The sequence below is a fragment of the Microcaecilia unicolor genome, chromosome 2, assembly GCF_901765095.1.
Source record: "Microcaecilia unicolor chromosome 2, aMicUni1.1, whole genome shotgun sequence".
Classification (NCBI taxonomy): Eukaryota; Metazoa; Chordata; class Amphibia; order Gymnophiona; family Siphonopidae; genus Microcaecilia; species Microcaecilia unicolor.
Genome location: NC_044032.1, coordinates 404,994,137 through 405,010,696, shown reverse-complemented (window position 1 = coordinate 405,010,696; position 16,560 = coordinate 404,994,137). Strand labels below are relative to the sequence as shown.

At 39.0% G+C, this 16,560-nt stretch overlaps 1 protein-coding gene across 1 annotated transcript in view; it reads left to right on the top strand.

Annotated features, from left to right (window-relative positions):
• The window catches only part of LOC115462109 (odontogenic ameloblast-associated protein-like), a 49,129-nt gene that overhangs the window by 14,194 nt on the left and 18,375 nt on the right, over positions 1-16,560 (top strand). The window contains exons 5-8 of the mRNA XM_030192145.1: positions 7,447-7,713; positions 8,661-8,708; positions 12,127-12,177; positions 16,350-16,424. Of these exons, the coding sequence (XP_030048005.1) occupies positions 7,447-7,713; positions 8,661-8,708; positions 12,127-12,177; positions 16,350-16,424 (441 nt within the window). The remainder of the gene's footprint in view (positions 1-7,446; positions 7,714-8,660; positions 8,709-12,126; positions 12,178-16,349; positions 16,425-16,560) is intronic.

Below are 16,560 nucleotides of genomic sequence, written 5' to 3'. Positions count from 1 at the left end.
CCCTTGGCCTGGATTGGCCGCTGTCATGGACAGGATGCTGGGCTCGATGGACCCTTGGTCTTTTCCCAGTATGGCATTACTTATGTACTTATGTACTTATAATGTGCAGCCCCCCCCCCCCCCAAAAAAAAGAAAAATCAATGCAAGAGTAATAGGAATGCGGCGGAGAATCAAAAGTATATTCTTGATCTGTTGAATGAAAAAGTCACCATGGATCAGAAAGATTAAAATGTTTTATCAAATTATGTAGTTCATGCCACTTTAGATAATCTGTCTAATGTATGGTTTAGAATCATATTATAATCACCTCCAATTATATATGGAATATCAGTATCAGTGGAGAGTTGGTTGGCTAATGCATGAAAAAATTCAAGCTGATCACCATTAGGAATCCAAGGGCCCTGTTTACTAAGCCACACAAGCATTTTTAGCGCACAGTAAAATTAGTATGTGCTAAATGCTAAAGTCAACAAAAAACAAAACAGCGAAGATAACTAACAGGAACAAAAAAAATAAAAAAATATAAAACATCAAAATGTAAAAATAATCATAAAATATGTATTTAAAAATACATAAAGTGATAAAAATTACATTAAAAAGACAACACTTTGTTTGTTAAAATTAAAAAATCAACTTTATTAGCCAAAAGATAGCAGGGAGAAAAGGACTCGGCACAGCTGTGTTTCAGCCGTACAGGCATGCGTCAGGAGTCTATACAAATCAAAACACATAATGTGAAATAGATAATAACATGTTTATATAGTAATATAAAGAGACAATACAAATATCTAAAACAATCTTATTGCAAGAGATGTTATCAAATTAACATAAAACCAAATACAGTAAACAAGTACTGACTTAACAAATCTATTACAGATCAGAAACAGTCATACTTCTAGAAAAGTTCATGATATAGGAATAATATATGAATATTGAAAGAAATTTTTTTTTTAAATTATATTCTATTGACTGTACACAGGATTGTGTATATATATATCCCTACCAATTATCAAGCGCAATGGGCCATAAACAATGCACAGTAAATCATTTAAGAACTAATAAAAATGAAAACAATGTTCAATAACAGAACCTAATATCAAGTTAAGTATTAACAATTTTTAAAATAAATTTTTATATAAATAAAATTTTATATGAGCAGTATCTAATATTACATATTGCGAAAATCCAAAAACATAAAGAAAACCTAAGAAACTAACAACTTATGTTGTGCTAACAAAGCCTGTTAACTGTATGGAATAAAAGAAATATATAATTTACCTTCTCACCGTATGCTGATTTCTAATTCTATCCAATTGTAGAAGAAATATATGTGTCTACAAAAGATTGTCATAGTAAAGATTGTGGAAACCTAATGAAATTGTATAGAAATGTAAGTACTCTAATAAAATGAAATCTTCAAGGGTTAATCATATGATAACTTATAGAAACTTTCTTTTAAGCTTATAGTGGTAAAAAACGTATTATCAAATATGTTTTAAGTGTTTACCAATATCATAGTCAGAATCGTTATTACTAACCTAGATCGCTTTTTTTGGAAAATATGATAAATTTATTGAAAATAAATGTTTACCTTCTATAGATAGCAAACTACACTTTTCTGATATTAAAAACACGTTATAAAAGATAGCGAATAAAATAAAGCATTGCTGTTTAGAACCGCTAATCTTCCCTTCTTACTGATGTAATAGCGCTAGATAATACTCAGGACAATTTTACTCGCAAAAGCTCAAGACAGCATAACATATCTAAGCGACCAAACAGGGCTAGTGTTTTTTGTACCAAATGCTAAAGTCATCCATATGTTCTTATGGGCGACTTAGCATTTACCACATGCTAATCAGCGTGTGCTATAACTGCTACCATGCTGTTAGTGCTGCTTAGTAAAAAGGGCCCTAATTGTGATAAATAGATAAGGAAAAAGCACCCATTTTCAATGTGTAAGGTCTCTTTGCCTTCCCCACGTAACAAACAACCAGATATCTATGGCCTGGAGTGTCCACCATTCCAGACAATATCTGTACTTATCATTTACCAAGTGAGGAGACAAAAAGATACAGAAGGCTACGGATATATGAGAATACTCATTTATTTTTACTTACCATGCAATGTAATGATACAGGATATAATCAGATAAGCTGAGTAGTACAAGTGTGATCATTGACATCAGCTCTCTGTTTACTTTGGTTCATGTTTCTAATTTTTATAACTTCATGTCCCATATACTTATCATTGAAACTGCAAAATCATCATGTCATTGCATATTTCATTTGGGTTACAATGGGTTACATACAAGTCAATCAAATTGTTATTGCAGATTCATCATATAATAGTATTTTTACTTAACATCAGCAAGTCATTCTGCTTTGCAAAATCATCTTCCTTGTAACCATATTTGTGTTTCTCCACCCATCTGCTTCCGTGATTAACAGAAAATTCCCCTTACAGAAAATTCCCCTTGCATCAACAAAGTTATTAATCATGTTCTCCAGCAAAGCATATTTCTATTATTTGTTAATGTCAGCTTATTTTTCCTTAACATAAGCAGAAAAGTACATGATATTCTGTGTCACCCTTGTTAACCAGCTTCTCAGTAACTTGCCCTCTTGACCTGTACTGTGAGGCCTAGCTTTACTCATAACTGTTAGGCTGCCATAGCAGTCCTGTCCTTTAGGTTCATGTCCAGCATGTCCTATATCCACAAATGTGATCTTAACCCAGCAACCATTAGGATCAACAACTTGTGACAATAATCAACATCTGTCCTCTGTCTTAATAGAATTAAGACACCACACTTTTTGTGCACAGCAAGTGAGAATATAGAAGGTAAGGACCATGATTTTTTGATTTCACATCAGTAAGATATGTCTCCTGAAAAAGTACAGTCATAATATAATAACATAAAATTAATATCATTGTAACTTAAAAGTCAGGATTGGGACAACCCACAAAATATAGGCTTATCCTGTAAAAAATATAAAATTTCTGAGCAATGAAGGGAAAAAGTACAAATAACATATGAATAAGCTCATTCAATAAGTCAAACCTATCATAAAAACTAGAAACAACAGTGCACATAACCCCCAGTGTGGAGAGACAGCAAAATAAGATGGCCTCCTGTGTATAAATCTACCATAATGCAAAAATATTTTCAGTGTTCCACAACTAGTGTTGAAGTACAATGCAATCCATAAACCAAGATCAAAAAGATATGCTAAATAGGTAGAAAAAGGAATACAATGGAGCAGATAATCACACTATCAGTGCATAATATCATTAAGGTATAGAACTTGCATAGTACAACAAGATATAAAAAAAATGTAATCTATCATTCAAGTTAAAGTGTTGAATCATCTGGCAAAAGTAAGGTAATATAGAAAAGGCAATTCAAGAAAACCCTCACTCAAGCATTTTAGGATGATCAAGTTGCCTCCATATGCACAGAAGAGTTTTCATTCAAAAAACCTCCAAATGTTTTGGATCATCAACAATTTTTGTACAATTAAACAAAGTTATGCGCATACGTGCCAGAATAATCCAAAATGTGTATCAAAGATCTAAAAATTGTTTCCTTTTATGGACTGTCGTCTTATTATGATCAGGTAAGAATAATAGCGTGTGACCCTCGTATTTAATAGGAGATTTAATGCGCACTTTCTGCATAATTTAGACCACATGCGTATAATGCAAAACTTTTATAAAACAATGTCTGGGATATCTCTCTTGTTGTTTGTGTTGTGTTGGAATTCTATGTACACATTCAATTTCAAAATCTCTCTGAAATATTAAATGCAGAATAAGGTCTTCAAAATCTTTATAGGAATGCACAGAATATGAATATTATTCCTTTGTGCACTATTATTCATATCATCCAGGTTTTTTTTCAAAGTGTTTCACAGCTTTAGTGGTGTGTTGTAAGCCTGTAATAGTTTCCATTGCTACACCAGCCTTGATATCAAGGGTTTCAATGCATGAACAATAAAAACTCAGATCTCAATTCAGAAAGTTCAGCTTTTATTGCAGTTGTATCTTCTTTCATGTTGGTAAATAATGATTTTAATAAATGCATCTCTTCTAAGAAAGAATTTAAAGTAAGATCACTGCCCGTACTCAGTTCGCATTTCAATGGTGAAACTGTGTCAGATCTATTTCTCTATTACCAATTGTGAATGATGCAGAAGTGTCTTATTTTTCAGATTTGCCAAATGCCATACTAATTGTAAGTGGTTATAGATTGAAATTTGAGGGGAGGAAAGAAGTCTCCAGGAACTCACCAACTAAGTAGCTATCTCTTCCAGTGCTCACTAGAGCCCCATTAGGAAATTTTTTTATTCCTTTACTTTCAGGCTTTTGGTTCAGACTCTGATTCTATCAAAAATCTATTATTGAAATATTACTTATTCAGGATGCTCAAAAACGGCAATTAAGTAATTTCAAATTATTCAAAATTCAACTGTCCGCCTGTTTTTTCAACTGTATAAATGTGATTCTGTTTCTCCTTTTTACGTTAAACTTCACTGGCTTCCACTAGTCGCTATTGTGCAATTTAAACTATGTGTTATGATTTTTAAAATATTCAATAGTGAAGCTCCCTGCTGCATGTCAAGCTTAGCATTTCTTCAGGGGCCTAGTAAATTTTATTCTACACAAAATCCATTACTATTATGTTACCCAAATGTGAGTAAGATAACAACTGATAGACAGCATTCTCTTTTGTTGTCTTACCAGATTGTAACAGCTTGGAATTCTCTTACCTTTTTGAGATTAGATCATGAAATCATTATCTTATGTTTCAGAAAAGGCTTAAAACTTTTCTTTTTTGTAAATATCTGTCTCTAGATTGTTGATGGAATTTTCAGAATATGTTTGAATGTTTATTTATTTATTTTTTTACATTTTTGCTGTTATTCCTGGATTGTGCTCTGGCGTCTTTAACTGTAAGTCACCTAGAACTGATGTGGTATTTGGCAAACTATAAGACCTGGATATAATGTAAGATTGGGCTTAAAATTTGGCACCAAAAAAAATTGTCACTGAATGGTATTTGTAATGGGCATTCTGGGATCAGCATCTTTTATAGAAAAGCACATAACATTGGGATTCACACTCAACTTGGGCATGAGAAGTTACAACAACCAAAACCAGGTATAAATTAGAGAGCTGCACGGAAGCAGGGATCCTGCAGGACACGAGTCCATCCCTGCAGATCCCCGTAGACCTGGAGGGGATCTTCAGGGATCTCATCCAGGTCTACGGGGATCTACAGGGATGGACTTGGGTCCTGTTGGATCCCTGCAGAAGTGTCTTCCCTCCCCCAGGTGCAGGGTGCCCTCCCAGCACATACCTCAAGGTACCCTGGTGGTCTAGTGGCTTCTTCAGGGCAGGAAAGATCCCAACTGTTTCTTGCCCCTTTCTGCGGCATTGAGCCTCTCGTGTCTGCTTTTTAAAAATGGCTGCCAAGACTTCCAGTGGCTGCCTCGTGAGACTTCCGCTGAAGTTTTGCAAGGCTACCACTGGAAGTCTCGGCAGCCATTTAAAAAAAAGCAGAGACAGCAAGAGGATCAGCAGCAACAGGCAGGAAAGAGTGAGGCTCTTTCCTGCCTCAAAGAAGTCACTAGTCCATCAGGGTGCCTTGAGGTATGTGCCAGGGGGGCACCCAGGGCCGGAGGGGAGGTGGATGGATGGAGTTGGGATGATAAAAAGTTAAAGCCATTTAGGTGAGTCTCTGTTTCCCCTTTCTCACATAGCCATCATCACCGTACACTGAAAACAAAGCAACCAAAACAATGAGCTGCTGCATCCACATTGTCATTCTTTATTGTTGGTAGCATTTTTATTTAATCTCACTTATATTTTCAAACATGCTTACTTGTCAACATACGGATGAACACAGATGAAGTATAATAATAGAATAACGTTTCATAGGTAGAGTAATAATTTGTTATAAATCATAATCAGTGTTTCATTTAGAGGGGCTGGTTATAGGAACACCCAAGGACTGTTATATTCGTGCAGAGATTATTTTCTCCTGATAAAGGGCGACTAAAACAGACATCATATTATAAGAATCAGGTGTTCAATGTTGAGTTTCTATTTATTTATTTATTTATGACATTTATATCCTATATTAAACATGAATTAGATTGAAACCTGGGAGCATTTAAAATCCTTTTTTTTTTTTTCCTGAGCCTATATCAAAAGAAAAAGATGGCATGTGGGAACTTGCTTCTTTTGTTTTGTGGATTGCAGTGGTATATTATAAAAATACACTTGCCTTTTTTAGTACTACTTTTTCACAGAGAGGTATTGAATAATTAGAGAAGGGCTTCCTTCATGCAGAAGTTTTGTCCAGCATCATCATCAGTCTAAATGTGCCAGCATTTTGCAGTTCAACACACTATTAGCCACCAAGTTCATGCAAAGTTAATTATGTTCAGTAGAAAGTAAATCTGTTGTCTCAGGCTTCTTGCTATGTGAATAGTCCTTCACTGTTTCATTATTGCTACCAAGTATTTCATATTAAGGGCATTTGCTTTAAACTTTGCTTTAATTCATTTATCCAGTCCTCACATGCACATGATTTTTAAACCCAAAGGTGAATTCTAAGGGTGATTGAACAATTAGGTATAAACTGTGTTGTTTCTGACTTGTTTTTGAATTTGGACTTCTTTGGTTCCTGTGCTGATCTGTACATTTGCTGTCTTTGCAGAGTATTTTTACTGCATATAGAATTTGGCTTTCTTGGGAGGGGGGTCAAGATGACTGCAGCATGGCAAGGGTTGGGTGGGCCAGGAGCTGGGGTGGAGGAGATTACTTGTGGTGGGGATGGGTTAGATTCCTGCGGGGACAGGTTAGATTACCCATGGGGACGGGTTAGATTCTGGCGGGGATGGGTTAGATTTCTGTCCCCGTGCAACCCTCTAGTGTAAATCCTGGCACACAACTTGGGTGCAGATCCGCACTTTTTTCTAATACTGTGCACAATTTAAGGGAATGCTCCTCACCTGCCCATGCCCCTCCCATGTCCACTCCCCTTTGCAGATCCATAGGGAAGCACTTAAGCATTATTCTGTAAATGTATTCTATAAATGTTTTGCATGGATCTGCTGTTTCTGCCCCATTTCAGTGCCTTCATCTGTTAGAACACTTTTCCGCGCTGAATTTAGCACCTAATATTTGGCACCATATATAGAATTCCCCCGATTATGTGTAATTACATATGTAGTTTGTTTCTCAGATTAATGTCCAATAATTTTGTGCTCCCCTTGTGTTTGAAATATCTAGATGAAGAATGCATTACTGTATGTGGCCATCTGAAACACAGAACATTCCACATGGGAATATAATAAATCTCTATTGTTTTGCCTAGATGAAATGCTACATATAACATTGTGATAAATTGGTATCTCTGTATTTTTACTTTTTTAGCTGCGTACCATGAACCCATTCATCCCTCCTATTTTGGAGCTTGTTCAGCAGCAACAGCAGCAACCACAGAACCCTGTTATGCCCCAGAATCCGTTTGCAGTACGGATACCATTTGCTGCTCGACTCACAAATGCAGTTGGCATCCCAGGACAGATGCCTTTCCCAGGCCAGGGTCAATTTCCTCAGGTTCCTCAGGGAACCCAGCAAGGCCAACATGACCCCATGCAGTCTCAAATACCTCAACAGAACCAGCAGCAGCCTAATCAGGTACTGTAACATGTGCTTGCTTGTGTTTCAAGTGCAGGGCAAGAACCTCTCAATAATCCATTAATATACTTACTTCAGAGTAGATGGGATAATGTGTCAATTATAGTGAAAAATGTAAATAAATATTTCTAATAGTAAGGAATATGCCAGCCCGTATTCATAGAGCCCACTACTCTCAAGTCCCAATGCATCTGGCTACCCTTATCTCTCCTTACACTCCGTATCAGTCAATATGCTCCTCTCAAGCTGCTCTTCTTTCCCTTCCCTCACCTGTAGACATATCCAGAGACTCAGTATTGTCTTATTTGGACCCACACCTCTGGAATGCACTTCCTATGCACATTTATTTTGAACTGTCCTAAATGTAAAAAGCCATTAAAACTTGGCCGATTCAGCAGGTTTATTTATTTATTTATTTATTTATTTGTGACATTTGTATTCCACATTTTCCCACCTATTTGCAGGCTCAATGTGGCTTACATAGTACCATAAAGGCGTTCGGCAATTCCGCACTTTTTTCTGATACTGTGCACAATTTAAGGGAATGCTCCTCACCTGCCCATGCTCCTCCCATGGCCACTCCCCTTTGCAGATCCACAGGGAAGCACTTAAGCATTATAAAGAGCGCACTTACACAAGCGCGCTCCAATGCCAACCTTATACTAGTGTTCTATAATGCAATATTGGCACCATTATAGAATTGGCACAAAACGCGAAGCATTGAAGCGCATAGACTTTGGTGCCAGTTTATAGAATTACCCTGTTTGTAAACTAAATTATGAAACACCTTGTGCAGTGTACATGCATTGTAAAGGACGGGGACTAAACTTGCACTTGAAAATGTTTTACCTTGACTTACTTAGCAGTATAGAATATCAATTCCAGTATGCTCATCCTTTTCAGTATTCCTAGTTAGCACCTCTAATGGCTTCATTCTCTTTCATTAGTTGATGCCATACATTATCTCATATGGAATGCCACCAAGAATGGACCAGGTAACTTCAGAGTTATTTTTTTTCCAGTCAACTGACATTTTCAAAATGTTATGTTTGATCTTATCTTGAAAGATGCCAGGGAATATATTTTATAGAGTTTTGGAGGAGTAGCCTAATGGTTAGAGCATCAGGCTGAGAATTATGGATGTCCCATTCAAATCCCACCGTGGCTCCTTGTGATCTTGGGTAAGTCGCTTAACCCTCCATTCCCTCAGGTACCTGTATATATATACTATGCAAACTGCTATGAATATAGTTGCAAAAACCACAGAAAGGCGGTATATCAAGTTCCATTTCCCCTTTCAACTATTTGGAGGGCTCACGGTTTCCACCAAAACAGAACTAGATAAAGCGGCATTTGCACTGACCACTAGGCTACTTCTTGGACCTGCTTGCTGCTGTGTTGGGTTTGCCTACATTACCTGAAGCTGTCATAGGTCCTGGTATCCCCTTTCATTTTCACTTCTTAGGGGGGGTGGGAGGGAGACAGCAATCACTGGGGGATTCATGATTGAAACATGTCTAGATAAAAGTGCCCTTCTTTTACCCCTTGGGCATTTCTTCTCTTTCCATTATTGCTGTTGGATATCCTAAATTTGGGCCTTCTCTAGCCAAGCCCTAAACATGCCCCATTGCTACCGGATGAACTGCAGTTTAGGATGTCCAAATTTTGCCTTTCAAAATTCATGATTTGGTCATTTTTTGGCAAATGGACTATTTTTTAGGCATTTTGAGAGGTCCATCTGCTTCAAAAATGAGCTCAATTAGCACGTATGCTGCCTTAAGAAATAAAGTATGTAGGTGTCCTTCTATAAAATTACCCCCCATGTGTGTACATCGTGCATTTTATACAGTTGAATTGCATATCACAATGCTGCCCTAGCTCCAAAAAATCTACATCCCTGAGTATGCCTATGTGCAGTTGCTCTCTTTCGAAGTGCCTGAATTTTACAGGTTTGATTTTATAACAGGATGCCTATGTGAGAAGTCTGTAAAGGTGCTTCATTTAAGCCTGTTTTAGATAGACAACATAGATACCTACCTGTCTTTATGAAAATATGTATCTCCGATCCAGCTTCAACAGCACACAAATGCCAATGCATAACTTTACATCTGCTCTGAAAAAGGTACACATTTCAGCATGTACTCTACACTTATACACATGTATGTATGTATGTGTGTATTTATTTATTTTGCATTTATATTACATTCAAAATAAATTGAATAGGATAAAAGATTAATACAGAAAAATTAAATCTAATTAAGACATTAATTACTGTGCCAAAAACTAAGAAAACATTAATCCTATATAGTCTACAAATAGGGAGAGTCAAAATCCAATAACCTCGAGGGAATGGGGAAATCAAAGAACCATGTACACATGTATTTTATAAAATATGAGCTTATATCACAATTCTGCATCCACTCCAGCTAAGGTATACCCGCAGGAACACCTACATACAGAGGGAGAAATTCAATAAGTGGCATCTGAAGTAGAGAGCTGCACGGCTTCCATCCCCGCGGGAATCCCGCGGAACCCGCGGGATTCCCGCGGGGACGGAGGCAGTTCCTGCGGGGTTCCCACGGGGATGGAAGCAGTTCTGCGGGGTTCCCGTGGAAGTGTAAGCTGCACCTGCACCAGCCTCTCATCTACCGAATACCAATTTATTTGAGTGCTGTCTCCTCCTCCTCCTCCTGCTTCTTCCTTGCTTTAACAGCATAAATGTGGAAAGTCTTCCATTAAGGAGGTGGTAGAGTCACAAATGATGACGGAATTCAAAAAGGTGTGGGATGAACACAGAGGATCTCTAATTAGAAAATGGAAGTTATATAAAAGCTAACCTTAAATGGCTGCATGTGTGTGGATATGTCAAGTGACACTTAGATGGCGACTCTGGCTGTGATTAACTAGAGCTGATACCTGGCAGACTTGTATGGTCTGTGTCTCATACATGGCAATCTGGTGTAGGATGGGCTGGAAAGGGCTTAGACAGCAACTTCAGTGGCTGGAACATGAGGACAGTGCTGGACAGACTTTTACGGTCTGTGTCCCACAAATGAGAACATGACTAGGCTGGAGTGGGCTTCGATGGCAACTACAGCAGTTGGAACATAAGGATGGGCCAGATAGACTCCTGTGGTCTTTGTTCCAGAAACACGAAAGAAAGACCATAATCAAGTATATAATATCACACTCGTTGATTTAATGATGAATTGATCATGAGTGTGACTATTGGGCAGAGTGGATGGACCGTTCAGGTCTATTTGCTGTCACTTACTATGTTACTATTAATCCTCTTTGCTCCCAGGCTGGTGCACAGACCTCAGCTCTGACACAGGCACGAGAATCAGATGTCACCTGACCTACTGGCGCGTGCATGTGGCGGCCTCTCAGCACACACTGCCAATGAATCAGAGACAAATCTTACATGTGCGCACCAGAGTGTTCCAAGTTCCAACGTCCATTCCTTCCTTGCCTACAGTGCTGTGGCTCAAATCCAGAAAGAGACTGAGGGAGCTGACTGGAACTTTCTTTTATGTACTATTAAATTCTTACGAGGATGGGTGGGGATGGGTTAAATTCTTACGGGGATGGGTGGGGATGGGTTAAATTCTTGCGGGGACGGGTGGGGACGGGTTGGGATGGTTTAAATTTTTGCGGGGATGGGTGGGGATGGGTAAGATTCCAGTGGGGATGGGTGGGGACGGGTAAGATTCCAGCAGGGATGGGCGGGGATGAGTTGGATTTCTGTCCCCGTGCAACTCTCTAATCTGAAGTTAGATGCCGGGGTGTTCTGTGCTAAGCTAGTATTTTGTAAAGGGCGTGCTAAATGCTAGAGACGCCCATATGAAAGTTGTTGGTTCTGATACAATTTGAAGGACTAATAGAAAAATAATATAGTACTTTAGATTTTAAGACCACCTCATAGGCTTCTCTTTTACAGGTTCCTAAGGTCTTGGATAATAATGTGCTCCAGCTTGAGTTGGTCCTTCCCTTGATATCACAACTATGAAGATTCCAGTTTTCTCTAGAATACCGCACTAAACTAAGGCCCATATGTACTAAGCTGTTACCATTACAATTAACTCTCACTAACAACACAGGGTTTGTTTTACAAAGTCGCACTACCGATTCTTGGTGCGGCAAATGAGAGGAAGCCCATTCAATTCCTAAGGGCTTTGTCTCAGTTGCCAAGCGGAAATTGCTAGTGTGGCTTTGTAAAAGAAGCCCTCAGTGTCTTAGCTGTTAGTGTGTCATAATTTCCATTGTAAGCTTAAATTTGTTCATACTTGTGCAATGTATATTTTTATAATGATGATGATCATCCTGATGATCCATGTTAGTCTGGAAAGTTATTTTGTGATTACAGTATAGAAAATATTTATAAACATTTGAATTTTGTTGTTGTTTTGACAGAACATGCCCCCTTTCACTCAGTTTGGATTCATTCCTCAGCGAGGAGGTTTTGTAAGTAGAAAACAAATAAAAACAATATTGCTTTTCATTCCTTTGTTTATGTCTGACAAAATGCTATGCTATCTATCAAGCATGGTTATGGTAAGAAGAAATTAATCAATAACCAAGGAAGAAGAGGCCTCGTAGTTAGAACAATAGACTGCAAGCTAGGCAGTGCCGTAATGAGAATTGAATATACTCTTGGAGGAGAAATCAAGTTGGGTTCCTAGGAGAAAATGAAACTGATTATAATTGCTGAAGTCAATTGTCCATCCTGCAAAGTTTTAGTAGCCATATTTTTCATTGAACAAATTGGAGTCTCTGTAGGCTGTAATGCTTTATAATGGACCAAAACCAACAAAAGAATAATGGATTGCATAGGGTTTTGAGACCATATAAGTAGGTCACATCTGAAGAAGACACTTATGTGGTCTGATAAAATAATGTTGCATACCTGTAACAAGTTTTTGTCTGTAGACAGCAAGATTGATAGGGCACACAAGTAGGTGGCATCATTTGACAGTGCAGGACAGAACTGCTCCCCCAGAACTCAGCATCTTAAAAATGACATGGAGAGGAATTCACATATGCAGGTCAGGGAGGATATCCAATGTTTGGTATGGTCATCAAGAGGGGATGTGATCAGGGTGGCCCAAACCTTAGTCTTTACATTTGCCTCATCAAGCAAGCACTTATGTGTATCTTGCAGCAGCTGCAATGCCAACATCTACTTTTATAATCACCATGAATTTCCCTTGTAAGCTGGGGGATCCATGTCGATATTGCAGGACTAACCTTACCATTCCATCTCACTATCATCTCCATACCTCCTAGAAGTTTAAACATGGTACATCCTCACATTTAAACATTCCCTGCTTTAAAATGGCATTTTCACTTGTAGGTCAATCTACATGTGTAAATGCTACCATCTACATGTGGGGATGCTTGTAGAATAACCTCCTTAGTATAAAGTTCTGAGCATATGGATCCTTCCCACTCACCAGCAGTCTCTTCAGCTCACCAGTTAGTTTCAAAGCTAGAAAAGAAACAAATAACAGTTAGGGAGGGGGTGGGATTGTGTGCCAATTCAGTCCTGCTGTCTGTGGAAAGCCCCTATTACAAGTAAGCAATAGTGCTTTTCCTGTCGACAAGCAGGATTGAATGAGGTGCAAACTCCCTAATCCTGTGTAGTGGGCCACAGCTTAGTTGCCAATTAGGTGCCTCACTTCAGGTGTTGAAAAAGAAGTTAGGCGCACAAATGAGGGTAAACAGCAGTCAGACGCCTAAGTGCACTAAGCCACCATTCTATAAGTTAATGCCTAAGTGTTTTGGTGCATAACTGCAAAGGGGTGTGCATGTAGGTAGGTCATGGGTGGGTCACATATTTAGGTGTCAAACTTATAAAATACTGTAAGTTGACCACTTATGTGCCAACATTTAGGCATTAATATTCAAACTTATCTTTTACGTGGAGGGGCATAATCGAAAGGGGCACCCAAGTTTTCCTGAGGATGTCCTCGCAGGACATCCCGGTGAAGGGGTGGGGAAACCCGTATTATCAAAACAAGATGGGCGTCCATCTTTCGTTTCGATAATATGGTCGGGGATGCCCAAATCATGAAATTTAGGTCGACCTTAGAGATGGTCGTCCTTAGAGATGGTCATCCCTGATTTTTCGCTGATAATGGGAACCGAAGACGCCCATCTCAGAAACGACCAAATCCAAACCATGTGGTCATGGGAGGAGCCAGCATTCGTAGTGCACTGGTCCCCCTGACATTCCAGGACATCAACCGGGCACCCTAGGGGGCACTGCAGTGGACTTCAGAAATTGCTCCCAGGTGCATAGCTCCCTTACATTGGGTGCTGAGCCCCCAAAACCCACTCCCCAAAACTGTACAACACTACCATAGCCCTAAGGGGTAAAGGGGGGCACCTAGATGTAGGTACAGTGGGTTTGTGGTGAGTTTTGAAGGGCTCACATTTACCACCACAAGTGTAAGGTAGGGGGGGATGGGCCTGGGTCCACCTGCCTGAAGTGCACTGCAGTACCCACTAAAACTGCTCCAGGGACCTGCATACTGCTGTTATGGAGCTAGGTATGACATTTGAGGCTGGCATAGAGGCTGGCAAAAATATTTTAAAGATTTTTTTAGGGTGGGAGGGGGTTAGTGACCACTGGGGGAGTAAGGAGAGGTCATCCACGATTCCCTCCAGTGGTCATCTGGTCAGTTGGGGCACCTTTTTGAGGCTTGGTCGTAAGAAAAAATGGACCAAGTAAAGTCGCCCAAGTGCTCGTCAGGGACGCCCTTCTTTTTTCAATTATCAATCGAGGACGCCCATGTGTTAGGCACTCCCCAGTCCCGCCTTCGCTATGCTTCCGACACGCCCCCGTGAACTTTGGTCATCCCTGCGACGGAAAGCAGTTGAGGATGCCCAAAATCAGCTTTCAATTATGCCAATTTGGGCGACCCGGGGAGAAGGACGCCCATCTTCCGATTTGTGTCGAAAGATAAGCGCCCTTCTCTTTCGAAAATAAGCCTGATAGTGTACATGTTGGTGCCTAAATGCCAATGTAGGATTTATTCTATAATGGAATCTAGACACCCAGATGCCCTTATAGAATACTGTCTTAGCACACAGATTCTAGGCGTCTAATTTTTAGTGCTTTTTATAGAATTGCCCCCAAAGGGACAGATTCTATATATGGCGCTTAAAAATCCACACAGAAAACATTTCCACCTAAGCATATTCTATAAGTGGCACCTAAATTTAGGTGTGATATATAGAATACGCGTAGTTGATATCCTAGCACCTAAAACTACATGCATCCATTTACACCAATGAAAATTGGCATAAATCCTGGCATGTAGATTTAGACGCAGAGGGCCATATTCTATAACAATGTGCGTAAATGTTGCAACACCCACGAAATGCCCATTTCCCCGCCCATAACGCCTCTTTTTTCCTGCACGCTAATGGTTATCATATGCTAAATGCTAAGAAGCCCATTTTAATCCTATGGACTTCTTATCGTTTAGCGTGCACTAATCATTTGTGCGTACTGAATCCATTAACGTGCACCTTAGTAAAACGAGCCTTTATAGACCTATTTATTAAGGGGCACTATGGTTTTCTACCTAATGTGCCAACAGCAAATTCAATTTCATAAGGTACAAAACCTCTGTGTTAATTGTTGGGGACATTCTCAGGATTTGGCAAAAATCACTATTCAATTACTGGAGAGAAACCATTACTAACAAGAGGTAATGGCAAGGTCAATGGGTGGCAGTAATTGCTCCCCTGTAAGGCCATGTGGTAAGAGCAATCTTACCGCATGGCTATGTCTTTTTTCAGCATTTTTACCCGCTGCAGTAAAAGGGGCCTCAGCGCATGGAACAAATGGCCCCAGCTGCTAGCGCAGGGCCATTTTTACCACATCTTAGTAAAAGGGCTTCTTAGACTGTAAACTCCTTTGAGAAGAGGCTTTATAGTATTGTTTCAAAGGTTATAAACTGTCCTGAGCTAAAATTTGGAAAAGCAGTCTAGAAATTCAAAAACATACATGGAGTGGCATTTTTGAAAGGACATGTAAGTTGGAATTGAGATGTCCAGGTCAGGATGTCTCCAGTTCTGCTAGTATTTTAGAACAATATCTCCCGACGTGGAGCCTGTTCTTAAATACATGGAGAAATGGATGCTTATGTGTTGGGTACATGTGGCATGAACAGCTATTTTGCTGTAAAATAGCAGCGTAAATATTTATGTGCTAGAATATAAACATTTATTTTGGCTAGAAACAAAAATGTTTATTTTTCCTGAAGCTGCCACAGAGCCGCTATCCCCTTGGCAGCTTGGCTTTCAGAGAGGACATCAATTGGGAGATTAAGGGGTCAATCTAAAACATGAATGGTGCTTCTAAAATAAACACCATAAGGTTATACAATATCAAAAAGCAGAAGAATTTAATCAGTGGTAAAAAAAATTCCTAAGCCTTATGGGTAGCCAAAACACACTATTTTCTAATGCCAAAAAAAAAAGATCAGGAGCATTTGACTGTCCTGTGGAGATTTATATGTGTAAATGGCACGTACATGATTTTTAAAGACAAAATTGTGGCTGCTCAATCCTTTTCTATATATTTTAGTTATGTACAATTCATCATTGTTTTCTGTATGGATTAGGTAATGCCTGGAGGGCAGCAACAGCCAATGCCAAATGACGTTGTACCAGGAGGTGCTACTGTGACCCAAGTCATGGTAAGTTCACTCTTAATTCATCACAAATTAAGTTCTGATAGAGTTAGTCTTTTTGTCCATTAGTGCTCATCATTAAAGTATTATATAGGTATTATATTTTTAACCCATTAATATTTGACTATTCCTCTAGCACTAT